The 15,680-nt window shown below is 43.9% G+C and overlaps 1 protein-coding gene across 1 annotated transcript; it reads right to left on the reverse strand.

Moving 5' to 3' along the window:
* Positions 1 to 11,914: 11,914 nt before the first annotated feature.
* On the reverse strand, positions 11,915 to 15,198 carry LOC123059056 (uncharacterized). The gene is made up of 2 exons (XM_044481702.1): positions 14,864 to 15,198; positions 11,915 to 12,124 (listed from the first exon to the last, which is right to left on the reverse strand). The coding sequence occupies exons 1-2, from the start codon at positions 15,183 to 15,185 to the stop codon at positions 11,928 to 11,930; spliced, it is 519 nt and encodes a 172-aa protein (XP_044337637.1). The 5' UTR covers positions 15,186 to 15,198; the 3' UTR covers positions 11,915 to 11,927.
* Positions 15,199 to 15,680: the final 482 nt, after the last annotated feature.

A 15,680-nucleotide genomic window follows, 5' to 3' on the forward strand; every position in this document is an offset into this window, starting at 1 on the left:
TTTCTTCAGAGGTAGGCATTTTTATCCGTGTAGGATCGATAGTGTAGCTTGTCAGTTTCTTCAAGGGTAGGCATTTTTATTCAAAAAACTGCCACTTCGCATCTTGCGTCGCAAATAAAACTGCCAGGAGCGCATTTGTAGGCTAGCTAGTGATCGATCAGTAACTTGTAAACACTGAGCGAACAGAAATAAGTAACTGTTAATGCATCTCAATGATTCACAGATCATATACAAATATGTAGCTCCAAAAGCAAAGATCAGCCACTTCGGATCTTGCGTCGCAACTAAAACTAACTAGTACGATTCCCATACATAAGATCAACATGTTAATGCATCTCAATGATTCACAGATCATATACAAATATGTAGCTCCAAAAGCAAAGATCTAGAAAAAACATTTGTTCTTCCTACTAACATGGATGCTTCTCTTGGCCAACATTCAGTACAGACTGAAAGACAAATTTGTTTGTGAAGTCTACAATTCCTCTTGCAAACGTAAGTGGTTTCACCAACAGCTGGAACCATGAGAATGAACCACACATGATGGAGGAACATCCACTGCAATATGATTTGGTCTTCTCTCGATCACACCGCGAGACTATTTTCGGAATACAAACTTTAACTTAGGCAAAATGATGCCCATTGTATAATCAGACCAAAGCAATGAAGCACCTAGTGTTGGCCAATAAATAGTACAGTACTACTTTTCTGCAGTCCATGAAGTGACTATCCAATCTTTCTGTGTCTATTTTCAAATGGCACTGCATGCAGTGACTATACTATTCTCTTGTGCAGTTCAACCAAAATTGCGGACACTTTGTTTGTTTGCCAAATAGCAACGGGCAGACATCTCTGTCTGCACAAATATCAAGCAGCTAGTAAACATATACCACACCTTGTATTTTCGGTTTAAACATGTCTCTTCCGCTTAGCATCTGTCATGTTCTGCACTGGACAATCTGATACAGTTATGTTTTGCCCTGGACAATTTCATACTGAATTGATTTGCTGGTTCAGAGCAGAAATATAGCGCCTATTCTTCATCAGACCAAGGATATCCATGTTCGCAGTGATGGAAGAGGTGAAATCGATACAACCGAAATTGAGCATCCAATCATTGAATCATGTCCTGCACCTCCAATGTAGGTCCACCCTGCCAATAAATTCACATGCAGACCACTAGTATTACTATCTAATGACAGTACAAAAAGAGTAGCAAGATAGTAGCAAACCATGTACCTTCGTAATGAACAGCTCATAGTGCCACCAATTGGATATAAAGGTTTGGAAAAAAACATGCTCCTAATGTTGAACCAGTTGGACTTTTTGTGCAGTTCCACTAAAATCGAGCATCCCTGTTTGCATAGATATTGAAAGTGTGATTACTCTAAAAGTGGCACTAGTTGAAGCATAGGCTCACAAATATAAGCATTCCAATTTCTTAATGGGAAAAGGTAGCAAGACTGTTTCTAACCACCTGTTTGAAGGAATAAATAAAGCAACAACAACTGATGTCAGGAAGGCATACATAGTTTTTTCTGAAAAACTGAGCCATTCCTGACCTTTCCTCTTCTTTTAAGCAAATTTTGTGCAGTTCTACTAAAATAAAATGCCATCACCGCCTTGACAATTCAGTGACACTGTACAAAAGGAAATGACTTAACATTACACCATGATGTCGGGTATGTAGTCGACAGGCATTAGAGACAACCATACAGACCTCCTCCGATAACATAGAACATTAATTTTAACAAAGGTGTGACTAGCTTTACTGGGATAATTTGAGTGAACTCTACACCCTTTGTTCCTTATGTTGGGGAACGTAGTAATTTCAAAAAAAATCCTACGCACACGCAAGATTATGGTGATGCATAGCAACGAGAGGGGAGAGTGTTGTCTACGTACCCTCGTAGACCAAAAGCGGAAGAGTTAGCACAACGCGGTTGATGTAGTCGTATGTCTTCACGATCCGACCGATCAAGTACCGAACGTATGGCACCTCCGAGTTCAGCACACGTTTGTCCCGATGACGTCCCTCAAACTCCGATCCAGCCGAGTGTTGAGGGAGAGTTTCGTCAGCACGACGGCGTGGTGACGATGTTTATGTTCTACCGACGCAGGGCTTCGCCTAAGCACCGCTACAGTAATATCGAGTTGGACTATGGTGGAGGGGGGCACCGCACACGGCTAAAGGATCAAACGATCAATTGTTGTGTCTATGGGGTGCCCCCCTGCCCCCGTATATAAAGGAGCAAGGGGGGTGCGGTCGGCCAGGGAGAGGGCGCGCCAGGAGGAGTCCTACTCCCACCGGGAGTAGGACTCCCCCCCTTTCCTAGTTGGAATAGGATTCGGGAGAAGGAAAGAGAGAGGGGGAGAAGGAAAGAGGGGGCCAGCCCCCCTTGCCCTAAACTAATTCGGTTTGGGCCTTGGGGGGCCGTGACCCACACTCCCCTTGCTTCCCTCTATTTCCACTAAGGCCCATGTAGGCCCATTAAGCCCCCCGGGGGGTTCCGCTAACCTCCCGGTACTCCGATAAAATCCCGATTTCACCCGGAACACTTCCGACATCCAAACATAGGCTTCCAATATATCAATCTTCATGTCTCGACCATTTTGAGACTCCTCGTCATGTCCTTGATCACATCCGGGACTCCAAACAACCTTTGGTACATCAAAACATATAAACTCATAATATAACCGTCATCGTAATGTTAAGCGTGCGGACCCTACGGGTTCGAGAACTATGTAGACATGACCGAGACACGTCTCCGGTCAATAACCAATAGCGGAACCTGGATGCTCATATTGGCTCCCACATATTCTACGAAGATCTTTATCGGTCAAACCGCACAACAACATACGTTGTTCCCTTTGTCATCGGTATGTTACTTGCCCGAGATTCGATCGTCGGTATCTCAATACCTAGTTTAATCTCGTTACCGGCAAGTCTCTTTACTCGTTCTGTAATACATTATCCTGCAAATAACTCATTAGTTGCAATGCTTGCAAGGCTTAAGTGATGTGTATTACCGAGAGGGCCCAGAGATACCTCTCCGACAATCGGAGTGAGAAATCCTAATCTTGAAATACGCCCACCCAACAAGTACCTTTGGAGACACTTGTAGAGCACCTTTATAATCACCCAGTTACGGTGTGATGTTTGGTAGCACACAAAGTTTTCCTCCGGTAAACGGGAGTTGCATAATCTCATAGTCATAGGAACATGTATAAGTCCTGAAGAAAGCAATAGCAACAAACTAAATGATCAAGTGCTAAGCTAACGGAATGGGTCAAGTCAATCACATCATTCTCCTAATGATGTGATCCCATCAATCAAATGACAATTCATGTCTATGGTTAGGAAACTTAACCATCTTTGATCAACGAGCTAGTCAAGTAGAGGCATACTAGTGAGACTTTGTTTGTCTATGTATTCACACATGTATTATGTTTCCGGTTAATAAAATTCTAGCATGAATAATAAACATTTATCATGAAATAAGGAAATAAATAATAACTTTATTATTGGCTCTAGGGCATATTTCCTTTAGTCTCCCACTTGCACTAGAGTCAATAATCTAGATCACATCACCATGTTATTTAACATCAATAGTTCACATCACCATGTGATTAACACCCATAGTTCACATCGTCATGTGACCAACACCCAAAGGGTTTACTAGAGTCAATAATCTAGTTCACATCGCTATGTGATTAACACCCAAAGAGTACTAAGGTGTGATCATGTTTTGCTTGTGAGAGAAGTTTAGTCAACGGGTCTGCCACATCCAGATTCGTAAGTATTTTGCAAATTTCTATGTCAACAATGCTCTGCACGGAGCTACTCTAGCTAATTGCTCCCACTTTCAATATGTATCCAGATTGAGATTTAGAGTCATCTGGATTAGTGTCAAAATTTGCATTAACGTAACCCTTTACGACGAACCTTTTTGTCACCTCCATAATCGAGAAACATATCCTTATTCCACTAAGGATAATTTTGACCGCTGTCCAGTGATCTACTCCTAGATCACTATTGTACCCCTTGCCAAAAACAGTGTAGGGTATACAATAGATCTGGTACATAGCATGGCATATTTTATAGAACCTATGGCCAAGGCATAGGGAATGACTCTCATTCTCTTTCTATCTTCTGCTGTGGTCGGGCTTTGAGTCTTACTCAGTTTCACACCTTGTAACACAGGCAAGAACTCTTTCTTTGATTGTTCCATTTGAACTACTTATCAAGCGTCTTGATCTATCTCTATAGATCTTGATGCTCAATATGTAAGCAGCTTCACCGAGGTCTTTCTTTGAAAAACTCCTTTCAAACATACCTTTATGCTTTGCAGAATAATTCTACATTATCTCCGATCAACAATATGTCATTCACATATACTTATCAGAAATGTTGTAGTGCTCCCACTCACTTTCTTGTAAATACAGGCTTCACCGCAAGTCTATATAAAACTATATGCTTTGATCAACTTATCAAAGCGCATATTCCAACTTCGAGATGCTTGCACCAGTCCATAGATGGATCGCTGGAGCTTGCATATTTTGTTAGCACCTTTAGGATTGACAAAACCTTCTGGTTGCATCATATACGAATCTTCTTTAATAAATCCATTAAGGAATGCAGTTTTGTTTATCCATTTGCCAGATTTCATAAAATGTGGCAATTGCTAACATGATTCAGACAGACTTAAGCATAGATACGAGTGAGAAACTCTCATTGTAGTCAACACCTTGAACTTGTCGAAAACCTTTTGCGACAATTCTAGCTTTGTAGATAGTAACACTACTATCAGCATTCGTCTTCCTCTTGAAGATCCATTTAATATCAATGGCTCGCCGATCTTTGGGAAAGTCAATCAAAGTCCATACTTTGTTTTTATACATGGATCTCATCTCAGATTTCATAGCCTCAAGCCATTTCGCGGAATCTGGGCTCATCATCGCTTCCTCATAGTTCATAGGTTCATCATGGTCAAGTAACATGACCTCCAGAACGGGATTATCATACCACTCTGGTGCGGATCTCACTCTGGTTTACCTACGAGGTTCGGTAGTAACTTGATCTGAAGTTACATGATCATCATCATTAGCTTCCTCACTAATTGGTGTAGTAGGCACAGGAACAGATTTCTGTGATGAACTACTTTGCTATAAGGGAGCATGTACAGTTACCTCATCAAGTTCTACTTTCATCCCACTCACTTCTTTCGAGAGAAACTCCTTCTCTAGAAAGGATCCATTCTCAGCAATGAATAACTTGCCTTCGGATCTGTATAGAAGGTGTACCCGACATTTTCTTTTGGGTATCCTATGAAGACGCACTTCCCCGATTTGGGTTTGAGCTTATCAGGTTGAAACTTTTTCACATAAGCATTGCAACCTCAAACTTTAAGAAATGACAGCTTAGGTTTCTTGCCAAACCATAGTTCATACAGTGTCATCTCAACGGATTTAGATGGTGCCCTATTTAACGTGAATGTAGCTGTCTCTAATGCATAACCCCAAAACGATAGTGGTAAATCGGTAAGAGACATCATAGATCGCACCATATCTAGTAAAGTACGATTACAATGTTCGGACACACCATTACACTGTGGCGTTCCAGTTGGCATGAGTTTGTGAAACTATTCCACATTGTTTTAATTGAAGACCAAACTCGTAACTCAAATATTCGCCTCTGCGATCAGATCGTAGAAACTTTATTTTCCTGTTACGATGGTTTTCCAATTCACTCCGAAATTCTTTGAACTTTTCAAATGTTTCAGACTTATGTTTCTTCAAGTAGATATACCCATATCTGCTCAAATCATCTGTGAAGGTCAGAAAATAACGATACCCGCCGCGAGCCTCAACACTCATCAGACCTCATACATCAGTATGTATTATATCCAATAAGTCAGTTGCTCGCAACATTGTTCTGGAGAATGGAGTCTTGGTCATCTTTGCCCATGAGGCATGGTTCGCAAGCATCAAGTGATTCCAAAAGTCCATCGGCATGGATCTTCATGCGCTTTATACCAATATGACCTAAACGGCAGTGCCACAAATAAGTTGCACTATCATTATTAACTTTGCATCTTTTGGCTTCAATATTATGAAAATGTGTATCACCATGATTGAGATCCAACAAACATTTTCATTGGGTGTATGACCATAGAAGGTTTTATTCATGTAAATAGAACAAAAATCATTCTCTAACTTACATGAATGACCGTATTACAATAAACATGATCCAATCAAATTCATGCTCAATGCAAACACTAAATAACATTTATTTTAGGTTTAACACTAATCCCAAAAGTATAGGTAGTGTGCGATGATGATCATATCAATCTTGGAACCATTTCCAATACACATCGTCACTTCACCCTTAACTAGTCTCTGTTCATTCTGCAACTCCCGTTTCGAGTTACTATTCTTAGCAATTGAACTAGTATCAAATACTGAGGGGTTGCTATAAACACTAGTAAAGTACACATCAATAACATGTATATCAAATATACCTATGTTCACTTTGCCATCCTTCTTATCCGCCAATTACTTGGGGTAGTTCCGTTTCCAGTGACCAGTCCTTTGCAGTAGAAGCACTTAGTCTTAGGCTTAAGGCCAGACTTGGGCTTCTTCACTTGAGCAGCAACTTGCTTGTCGTTCTTCTTGAAGTTCCCCTTCTTCCCTTTGTTGTGTCTCTTGAAACTAGTGGTCTTGTCAACCATCAACACTTGATGTTTTTCTTGATTTCTACCTTCGCCGATTTTAGCATCGCGAAGAGCTTGGGAATTGTTTACGTCATCCCTTGCATATTATAGTTCATCATGAAGTTCTACTAACTTGGTGATGGTGACTAGAGAATTCTGTCAATCACTATTTTATCTAGAAGATTAACTCCCACTTGATTCAAGCGATTGTAGTACCCAGACAATCTGAGCACATGCTCACTGCTTGAGCTATTCTCCTCCATTTGTTAGCTATAGAACTTGTTGGAGACTTCATATCTCTCAACTCAGGTATTTGCTTTGAAATATTAACTTCAACTCCTGGAACATCTCATATGGTCCATTACATTCAAAACGTCTTTGAAGTCCCGATTCTAAGCCGTTAAGCATGGTGCACTAAACTATCAAGTAGTCATCATACCGAACTTTGCGAAACGTTCATAATGTCTGCATATGCTCCTGCAATAGGTCCGTCACCTAGCGGTGCATCAAGGACATAATTATTCTATGCGGCAATGAGGATAATCCTTAGATCACGGATCCAATCCGCATCATTGCTACTAACATCTTTCAACTTAGTTTTCTCTAGGAACATATCAAAAAATAAAACAGGGGAGCTAAACGCGAGCTATTGATCTACAACATAGATATGCTAATACTACCAGGACTAAGTTCATGATAAATTAAAGTTCAATTTAATCATATTACTTAAGAACTCCCACTTAGATAGACATCCCTCTAATCCTCGAAGTGATCACGTAATCCATATCAACTAAACCATAACCGGTCATCACGTGAAATGGAGTAGCTTTCAATGGTGAACATCACTATGTTGATCATATCTACTATATAATTCACGCTCGACCTTTCGTTCTCAGTGTTCTAAGGCCATATCTCCATATGCTAGGCTCGCCAAGTTTAACCTGAGTATTCTGCATGTGCAAAACTGGCTTGCACCCGTTGTAGATGGACGTAGAGCTTATCACACCCAATCATCACGTGGTGTCTGGGCACGACGAACTTTGGCAATGGTGCATACTCAGGGAGAACACTTTTATCTTGAAATTTAGTGAGAGATCATCTTATAATGCTATCGTCAATCAAAGCAAGATAAGATGCATAAAAGATAAACATCACATGCAATCAATATAAGTGATATGATATGGCCATCATTATCTTGTGCTTGTGATCTCCATCCCCGAAGCACCGTCATGATCACCATCGTCACCGGCACGACACCTTGATCTCCATCGTAGCATTGTTGTCGTCTCGCCAATTTTATGCTTCTACGACTATCGCTACCGCTTAGTGATAAAGTAAAGCATTACAGGGCGATTGCATTGCATACATTAAAGCGACAACCATATGGCTCCTGCCAGTTGCCGATAACTTTGTTACAAAACATGATCATCTCATACAATTTATCATCATGTCTTGACCATATCACATCACAACATGCCCTGCAAAAACAAGTTAGACGTCCTCTACTTTGTTGTTGCAAGTTTTATGTCGCTGCTACTGGGCTTAGCAAGAACCATTCTTACCTACGCATCAAAACCACAACGATAGTTCGTCAAGTTGGTGATGTTTTAACCTTCGCAAGGACCGGGCGTAGCCACACTCGGTTCAACTAAAGTTGGAGAAACTGACACCCGCCAGCCACCTGTGTGCAAAGCATGTCGGTAGAACCAGTCTCGCGTAAGCGTACGCGTAATGTCGGTCCGGGCCGCTTCATCCAACAATACCGCCGAACCAAAGTATGACATGTTGGTAAGCAGTATGACTTATATCGCCCACACTCACTTGCGTTCTACTCGTGCATATGACATCTACGCATAAAACCTGGCTCGGATGCCACTGTTGGGGAACATAGTAATTTCAAAAAAATTCCTATGCACACGCAAGATCATGGTGATGCATAGCAACGAGAGGGGAGAGTGTTGTCTACGTACCCTCGTAGACCGAAAGCGGAAGCATTACCACAACGCGGTTGATGTAGTCGTACGTCTTCACGATCCGACCGATCAAGTACCGAACGTACGTCACCTCCGAGTTCAGCACACGTTCAGCCCGATGATGTCCCTCGAACTCCGATCCAGCCGAGTGTTGAGGGAGAGTTTCGTCAGCACGACGGCGTGGTGACGATGTTTATGTTCTACCGATGCAGGGCTTCGCCTAATCACCGCTACTGTAATATTGAGTTTGACTATGGTGGAGGGGGGCACCGCACATGGCTAAAGGATCAAATGATCAATTATTGTGTCTATGGGGTGCCTGCTGCCCCCGTATATAAAGGAGCAAGGGGGTGCGGTCGGCCAAGGAGAGGGCGCGCCAGGAGGAGTCCTACTCCCACCGGGAGTAGGACTCCCCCCCCCCCTTCCTGGTTGGAATAGGATTCGGGAGAAGGAAAGAGAGGGGGGAGAAGGAAAGAGGGGCCCGGCCCCCCTTGCCCTAAACCAATTCGGTTTGGGCCTTGGGGGGCGCGCCCCACACTCCACTTGCTTCCCTCTATTTCCACTAAGGCCCATGTAGGCCCATTAAGCCCTCGGGGGGTTCCGGTAACCTCCCGGTACTCCGGTAAAATCCGATTTCACCCGGAAAACTTCCAACATCCAAACATAGGCTTCGAATATATCAATCTTCATGTATTGACCATTTCGAGACTCCTCGTCGTGTCCTTGATCACATCCGGGACTCCGAACAACCTTCGGTACATCAAAATGTATAAACTCATAATATAACCATCATCGTAACGTTAAGCGTGCGGACCCTACGGGTTCGAGAACTATGTAGACATGACCGAGACACGTCTCCGGTCAATAACCAATAGCGGAACCTGGATGCTCATATTGGCTCCCACATATTCTACGAAGATCTTTATCGGTCAAACCGCACAACAACATACGTTGTTCCCTTTGTCATCGGTATGTTACTTGCCCGAGATTCGATCGTCGGTATCTCAATACCTAGTTCAATCTCGTTACCGGCAAGTCTCTTCACTCGTTCCGTAATACATTATCCTGCAACTAACTCATTAGTTGCAATGCTTGCAAGGCTTAAGTGATGTGTATTACCGAGAGGGCCCAGAGATACCTTTCCGACAATCGGAGTGACAAATCCTAATCTCGAAATACACCAACCCAACAAGTACCTTTGGAGACACCTGTAGAGCACCTTTATAATCACCCAGTTACGGTGTGACGTTTGGTAGCACAGAAAGTGTTCCTCCGGTAAACGGGAGTTGCATAATCTCATAGTCATGGGAACATGTATAAGTCATGAAGAAAGCAATAGCAACAAACTAAACGATCAGGTGCTAAGCTAACGGAATGGGTCAAGTCAATCACATCATTCTCCTAATGATGTGATCCCATCAATCAAATGACAACTCATGTCTATGGTTAGGAAACTTAACCATCTTTGATCAACGAGCTAGTCAAGTAGAGGCATACTAGTGACACTCTGTTTGTCTATGTATTCACACATGTATTATGTTTCCGGTTAATACAATTCTAGCATGAATAATAAAAATTTATCATGAAATAAGGAAATAAATAATAAATTTATTATTGCCTCTAGGGCATATTTCCTTAATATAAGACGCTTTTTCGGTTCAATTTAAAGTACCCATACGTCTAGTATTTAGAAAAACAGGTAGTAGTTTTCTTGAGCACATATCTTGGAAAGGTTGCCACACTTTATTTATGTCCATACGCTAATGCAACACCATTCGAATACTAAAAATATACACTAATCCAGTGGCTAGTGCAACAGTAGAGTAGTTAGTTTATTACAGGGTATAGTACAATGGTTTTACTGAACAGATTTTAATAAACTCTAGCACTGGAAGGTTTCTATAAGAATTAACAATACAAAATGTAAAGGTAAAAAATTTCAGCATTGGTATACTAGTTGTGCATGAGCATTAAACCAAATATAAAAGTCTGAAGGTAACTAGCATTATTAACTGATGACAGTATAAAAAATTGCAAACCATGTACCTCCAAGGTAAATATCATTTCGAACTCGGGGAGGGGGGCCTTCAAAAATGCTACCCCAATCTTGATAATCGATCAAACATAAAAACTTGATCGAACGAATCAAGAGAACAGCCAGAGGAGGAGGTGCCCACTCTTGACCTTTCCTCTTGTCTTCATAATTGTCTATGCAGTTTAACCAAAATAAAATGACATCAGCGCCTTGGCATTTTGGTGACACTGTACAAAAAATTAACTTATCTCATGAAAGTGAGGTATGTAATCTATAAGCATTAACAGTGCAAAAATCTGAAGGTGGTAACAAGTTTCATCGTTGGTATACTGGATGTGCAACAACATTAGAATGCCTTAGCTGAAAAATCTTTAATACATCCACAATCAACAGCTAACCCTGAAATAATCCAGTGACATTAAATGGCATTGCTTAAATTTATCGCTGGCATTAGACTCGGAGTGTCATTAGTTAAATGTGGCATCACTTTAGCAGTAGCATTGCTTGACTTGACTGCTGGCGTTATACTAACAGCAAAAAAAGTGGCAATAAGAGCATGGGAGGCCCATTCGGACTGTGGGCGCACCAGTACGATGTACCTCCACGGACACAGAGTGGTGAGGGAGGTATGGTTGCCCAGAGCAACAAATATCCAGGCAGCATATGTGGATTACGTCCCATTTTTGTTCTCTTTAGCCACATTTTTCCTATGCGAGGACAACAAACCGATCGACCTGGTCATTCTCTATTGTGTTGTCATGCCTTTCTACCCTTCTTCAACCAAGAGAAACGAGACTCGTTCCTTAGCTACTGATTTTCCCCTTTTCAACCTAGATGCGGGTTCGATGCCTACTCTCTTGGACGGTATAGTCTCCCTTCCTTTCCTTATTCAACCCAGACATGCATTAGTCTGCATGAAGTAGGGTTTCCTTCAATAGTGCAAATTATGGTTTTCGTCTGCGTGGCCAGCAGAGCAGAGAATAGCAAATTGGGAAGATGGTTGTGACACCCCTGATTCAATTGTACACTAATCATACACGCAAAACGTGTACGATCAAGATCAGGGACTCACGGGAAGATATCACAACACAACTCTACAAATAAAAAAAAGTCATACAAGCATCATATTACAAGCCAGGGGCCTCGAGGGCTCGAATACAAGAGCTCGATCATAGACGAGTCAGCGGAAGCAACAATATCTGAGTACTAACATAAGTTAAACAAGTTTTCCTTAAGAAGGCTAGCATAAACTGGGATACAGATCGAAAGAGGCGCAGGCCTCCTGCCTGGGATCCTCCTAAACTGCTCCTGATCGTCGTCGGCGTGCTGCACGTAGTAGTAGGCACCTCCAGTGTAGTAGGAGTCGTCGCCAACGGTGGCGTCTGGCTCCTGGACTCCATCGTCTGATCACAGCAATCGGGTATAGGAAGGGGAAAAGGGGGGAACAAAGCAACCATGAGTACTCATCCAAAGTACTCGCAAGCAAGGAGCTACACTACATATGTATGCATTGGTATCAAATGGAATAAGGGTATCGTATGTGGAATGAACTGCAGAATGCCGGAATAAGAGGGGGATAGCTAGTCCTATTGAAGACTACGCTTCTGGCCACCTCCATCTTGCAGCATGTAGAAGAGAGCAGAAGGTAAGTTCACCAAGTAGCATCGTGTAGCATAATCCTAACCGATGATCCTCCCCTCGTCGCCCTATGAGAGAGCGATCATTGATTGTATCTGGCACTTGGAAGGTTGTATTTTATTAAGTATCCGGTTCTAGTTGTCATAAGGTCAAGGTACAACTCCAAGTCGTCCTGTTATCGAAGATCACGGCTATTCGAATAGATTAACTTCCCTGCAGGGGTGCACCACATTTCCCAACACGCTCGATCCCCTTTGTCCAGACACACTTTCCTGGGTCATGCCCGGCCTCGGAAGATCAACACGTCGCAGCCCTACCTAGGCACAACACAGAGGTCAGCACGCCGGTCTAAATCCTATGGCGCGGGGGTCTGGGCCCACCGCCCATTGCACACCTGCATGTTGCGTACGCGACCGGTGAGCAGGCCTAGCCTCCCTTATACAAGAGCAGGCGTTCCAGTCCAACCCGGCGCGCACCGCTCAGTCACTGACGTCAGGAAGGCTTCGGCTGATACCACGACGTCGAGTGCCCATAACTGTTCCCGCGTAGTTGGTTAGTGCGTATAGGCCAGTAGCCAGACTCAAATCAAATACCAAGATCTCGTTAAGCGTGTTAATTGAAGTATCTGCGAACGCCGACCAGGGCCAGGCCCACCTCTCTCCTAGGTGGTCCCAACCTGCCCTGTCGCTCTGCCACAAAGTAACAGTCAGGGGCCATTGGGAACCCAGGCCCACCTCTACCGGGATGGAGCCACCTACCCCTTCAGCCCCCATCTCCGAACAGTATCATAAGTAATGTAGCAGTATAAGTATATATCATATGCCCGCGATCACCTCCCGAAGTGATCACGGCCCAGTAGTATAGCATGGCAGACGGACAAGAGTGTAGGGCCACTAATGGAACACTAGCATCCTATACTAAGCATTTAGGATTGCAGGTAAAGGTAACAACAGTAGTAGCAAGGACAGGTTATGCATCAGGATAGGATAACGGAAAGCAGTAACATGCTACACTACTCTAATGCAAGCAGTAGAGAGAAGAATAGGCGATATCTGGTGATCAAAGGGGGGGCTTGCCTGGTTGCTCTGGCAAGAAAGAGGGGTCGTCAACACCATAGACGAACTAGGGGTCGCCGGCAGTCTCAGGGTCTACCGGAAAGAAGTAACAGAGGGGGAACACAATAAATAACAGAGCAAACAAAGCAACACAAAGCATAACATGGCAATGCGCGGTGCCAGGGGTGACCTAACGCGGTATAAGGTGATACCGGTGAAGGGGGGAACATCCAGGAAAATATCCTCGGTTTTTCGCGTTTTCGGACAGACGAACGGGAGGGGGAAAGTTGCGTGTTCGCTATGCTAGGGACATGTGACAAACGAACGGACTGCGTATTCGGATTCGTCTTGTTGTTCTGAGCAACTTTCATGTACAAAGTATTTTCATCCGAGTTACGGATTATTTCATAGCAACTTTCATGTACAAAGTATTTTCATCCGAGTTACGGATTATTTTATATTAAAATTTTAAGTTTTAATAAAATTCTAGAATTAATACTAATTTGAAAATAAATATTAAATTGCTACATGCACACACAAAGTGTACACGCCAAAGCAGCACAGAGGTTGACAGTGGGCCAGGTAGGGTCCAGTCAGTACTGTTGACTCAGTCAACATTTGACTGGTCAAATTGTGAATAGTAAAGGTGGGTCCCGGCTGTCATAGACTTAGGTACTTTTAATTTAATTTATCATTTTTAATTTACAGAGGAGGTCTACATGCCATATGTACATAAGCTACTAACCTACTAACCCATCTATTTTAGAATAAAGGGAGTAATTAACTAGTACTACTAACCTATCCTAACACTAACAGGGCCGGTCCTAACACACACGTACGCACACACACAGGACACACACTCACGCACACACACAAGCACAGCTCGGCCATGGGCATGGCCGGCCGTAACAATGGAGGCAGCAAGCGGCCGCATCGACGGACAGTAGCGGCAGCAGCAGCTTGGCAGGAGGAGCAGCAGAGCACTAGTAGCGGCAACTGGGCAGAGCAACCAGCATCGACGGCGGCAGTAGCTGCAGTGCAAATAGCAGCAAATGTTGGAGGCTGCAGCGGCAGCGCTAGTAGTAAGCAGTAGACAGGAGCAGCAGCAACAAGCAAGGAAATGGCCAGGGGCCCATGTGGCAATATCAACTAGCGGAAGCAACAGGGGGTATTAGGAGCACACACACACAACGGGCATGGAAATGGCCAGAGGCAAGTGCGGGCTCGTGCGAGCGGCTGTGGACGTGCGCGCCGGCGAGGCGCAAGTGCGTGGGGCGCGGTTGGGCATCCACGTGCAGACAGGGGCTTAGGCTGGAGCAGCACGGGCATACGGGCGTGACCACGGGCACGGACGGGCCTAGCTCCGGCCATGGCGACTGGTCTTCGTGGGGCGACGTCTACATCGACAGATCGAGGGGAGAAAGCGGGGGAATCGGGAGATGGGCTCACCGCGAGCTCGATGGCGAGGTCGGGGAGGCCGGGGACGGACCAGAGTGGTGGGAATCGACGGCGGTGACGACGACGTGCATGGGGAAGACGAGCTCGATGGCGAGCGTACGGGCCTTCCCGGCTCGTTCCAACGCATGTAGGCGAAGGAGACGATGACGAGGGAGATCCTGGACATCTCGGCTCGACGGGGGAAGGCTGGTGACCGCGGGATCGACGAGGCGACGACGACGGGAGTGCTCGGCTCCGCGTGGGAAAGAAGAAAAATTGGCACGGAGGGGAATAGCACGGGTTCTAGGGTTTGGCCGAGACGGGGCGGCACCATGTAGGCAACGAGGGGGTCGGGATGGTCGCCACGAGACCCGGGCGCCATGGGATGGCCGCCACGATCCCCCTCAGCTCCTGTAGCGAGGAGGCAGATGAGTGGGGTGTGGGTTGGGCTTCTCCCAGGCCACATGGGCCTCTTTTATTTGATTCCTTTTCTGTTTTTCTATCTCGTTACTGTTTTGCACTTTATTTTAATATAAATATGATTTTTTTAAACGTGCGACACTTGTCTCAAAAATACTTGTAAATAATATGGACCGCCACCAAAAGTTTGGGGGCTATATGAACTCATTTAAATTGGATTTGAATTTAAATGGGTCTTTTTAGGTGTTGCTGGTTTAGTTTTAAATAGGTTGTGGCCACTTTAAATATTCAAAAGAGGTTGGTTTCTACATCAAAAATAGTTAGTGAATATCTTTAACCCATCAAACTTTTCCATCTATTATTTGAAGAATTAATTATTTGACTTGTATTCTGAATCTGAATTTGACTG

This window comes from Triticum aestivum, chromosome 3A (genome assembly GCF_018294505.1).
Source record: "Triticum aestivum cultivar Chinese Spring chromosome 3A, IWGSC CS RefSeq v2.1, whole genome shotgun sequence".
NCBI classification, from domain to species: domain Eukaryota; kingdom Viridiplantae; phylum Streptophyta; class Magnoliopsida; order Poales; family Poaceae; genus Triticum; species Triticum aestivum.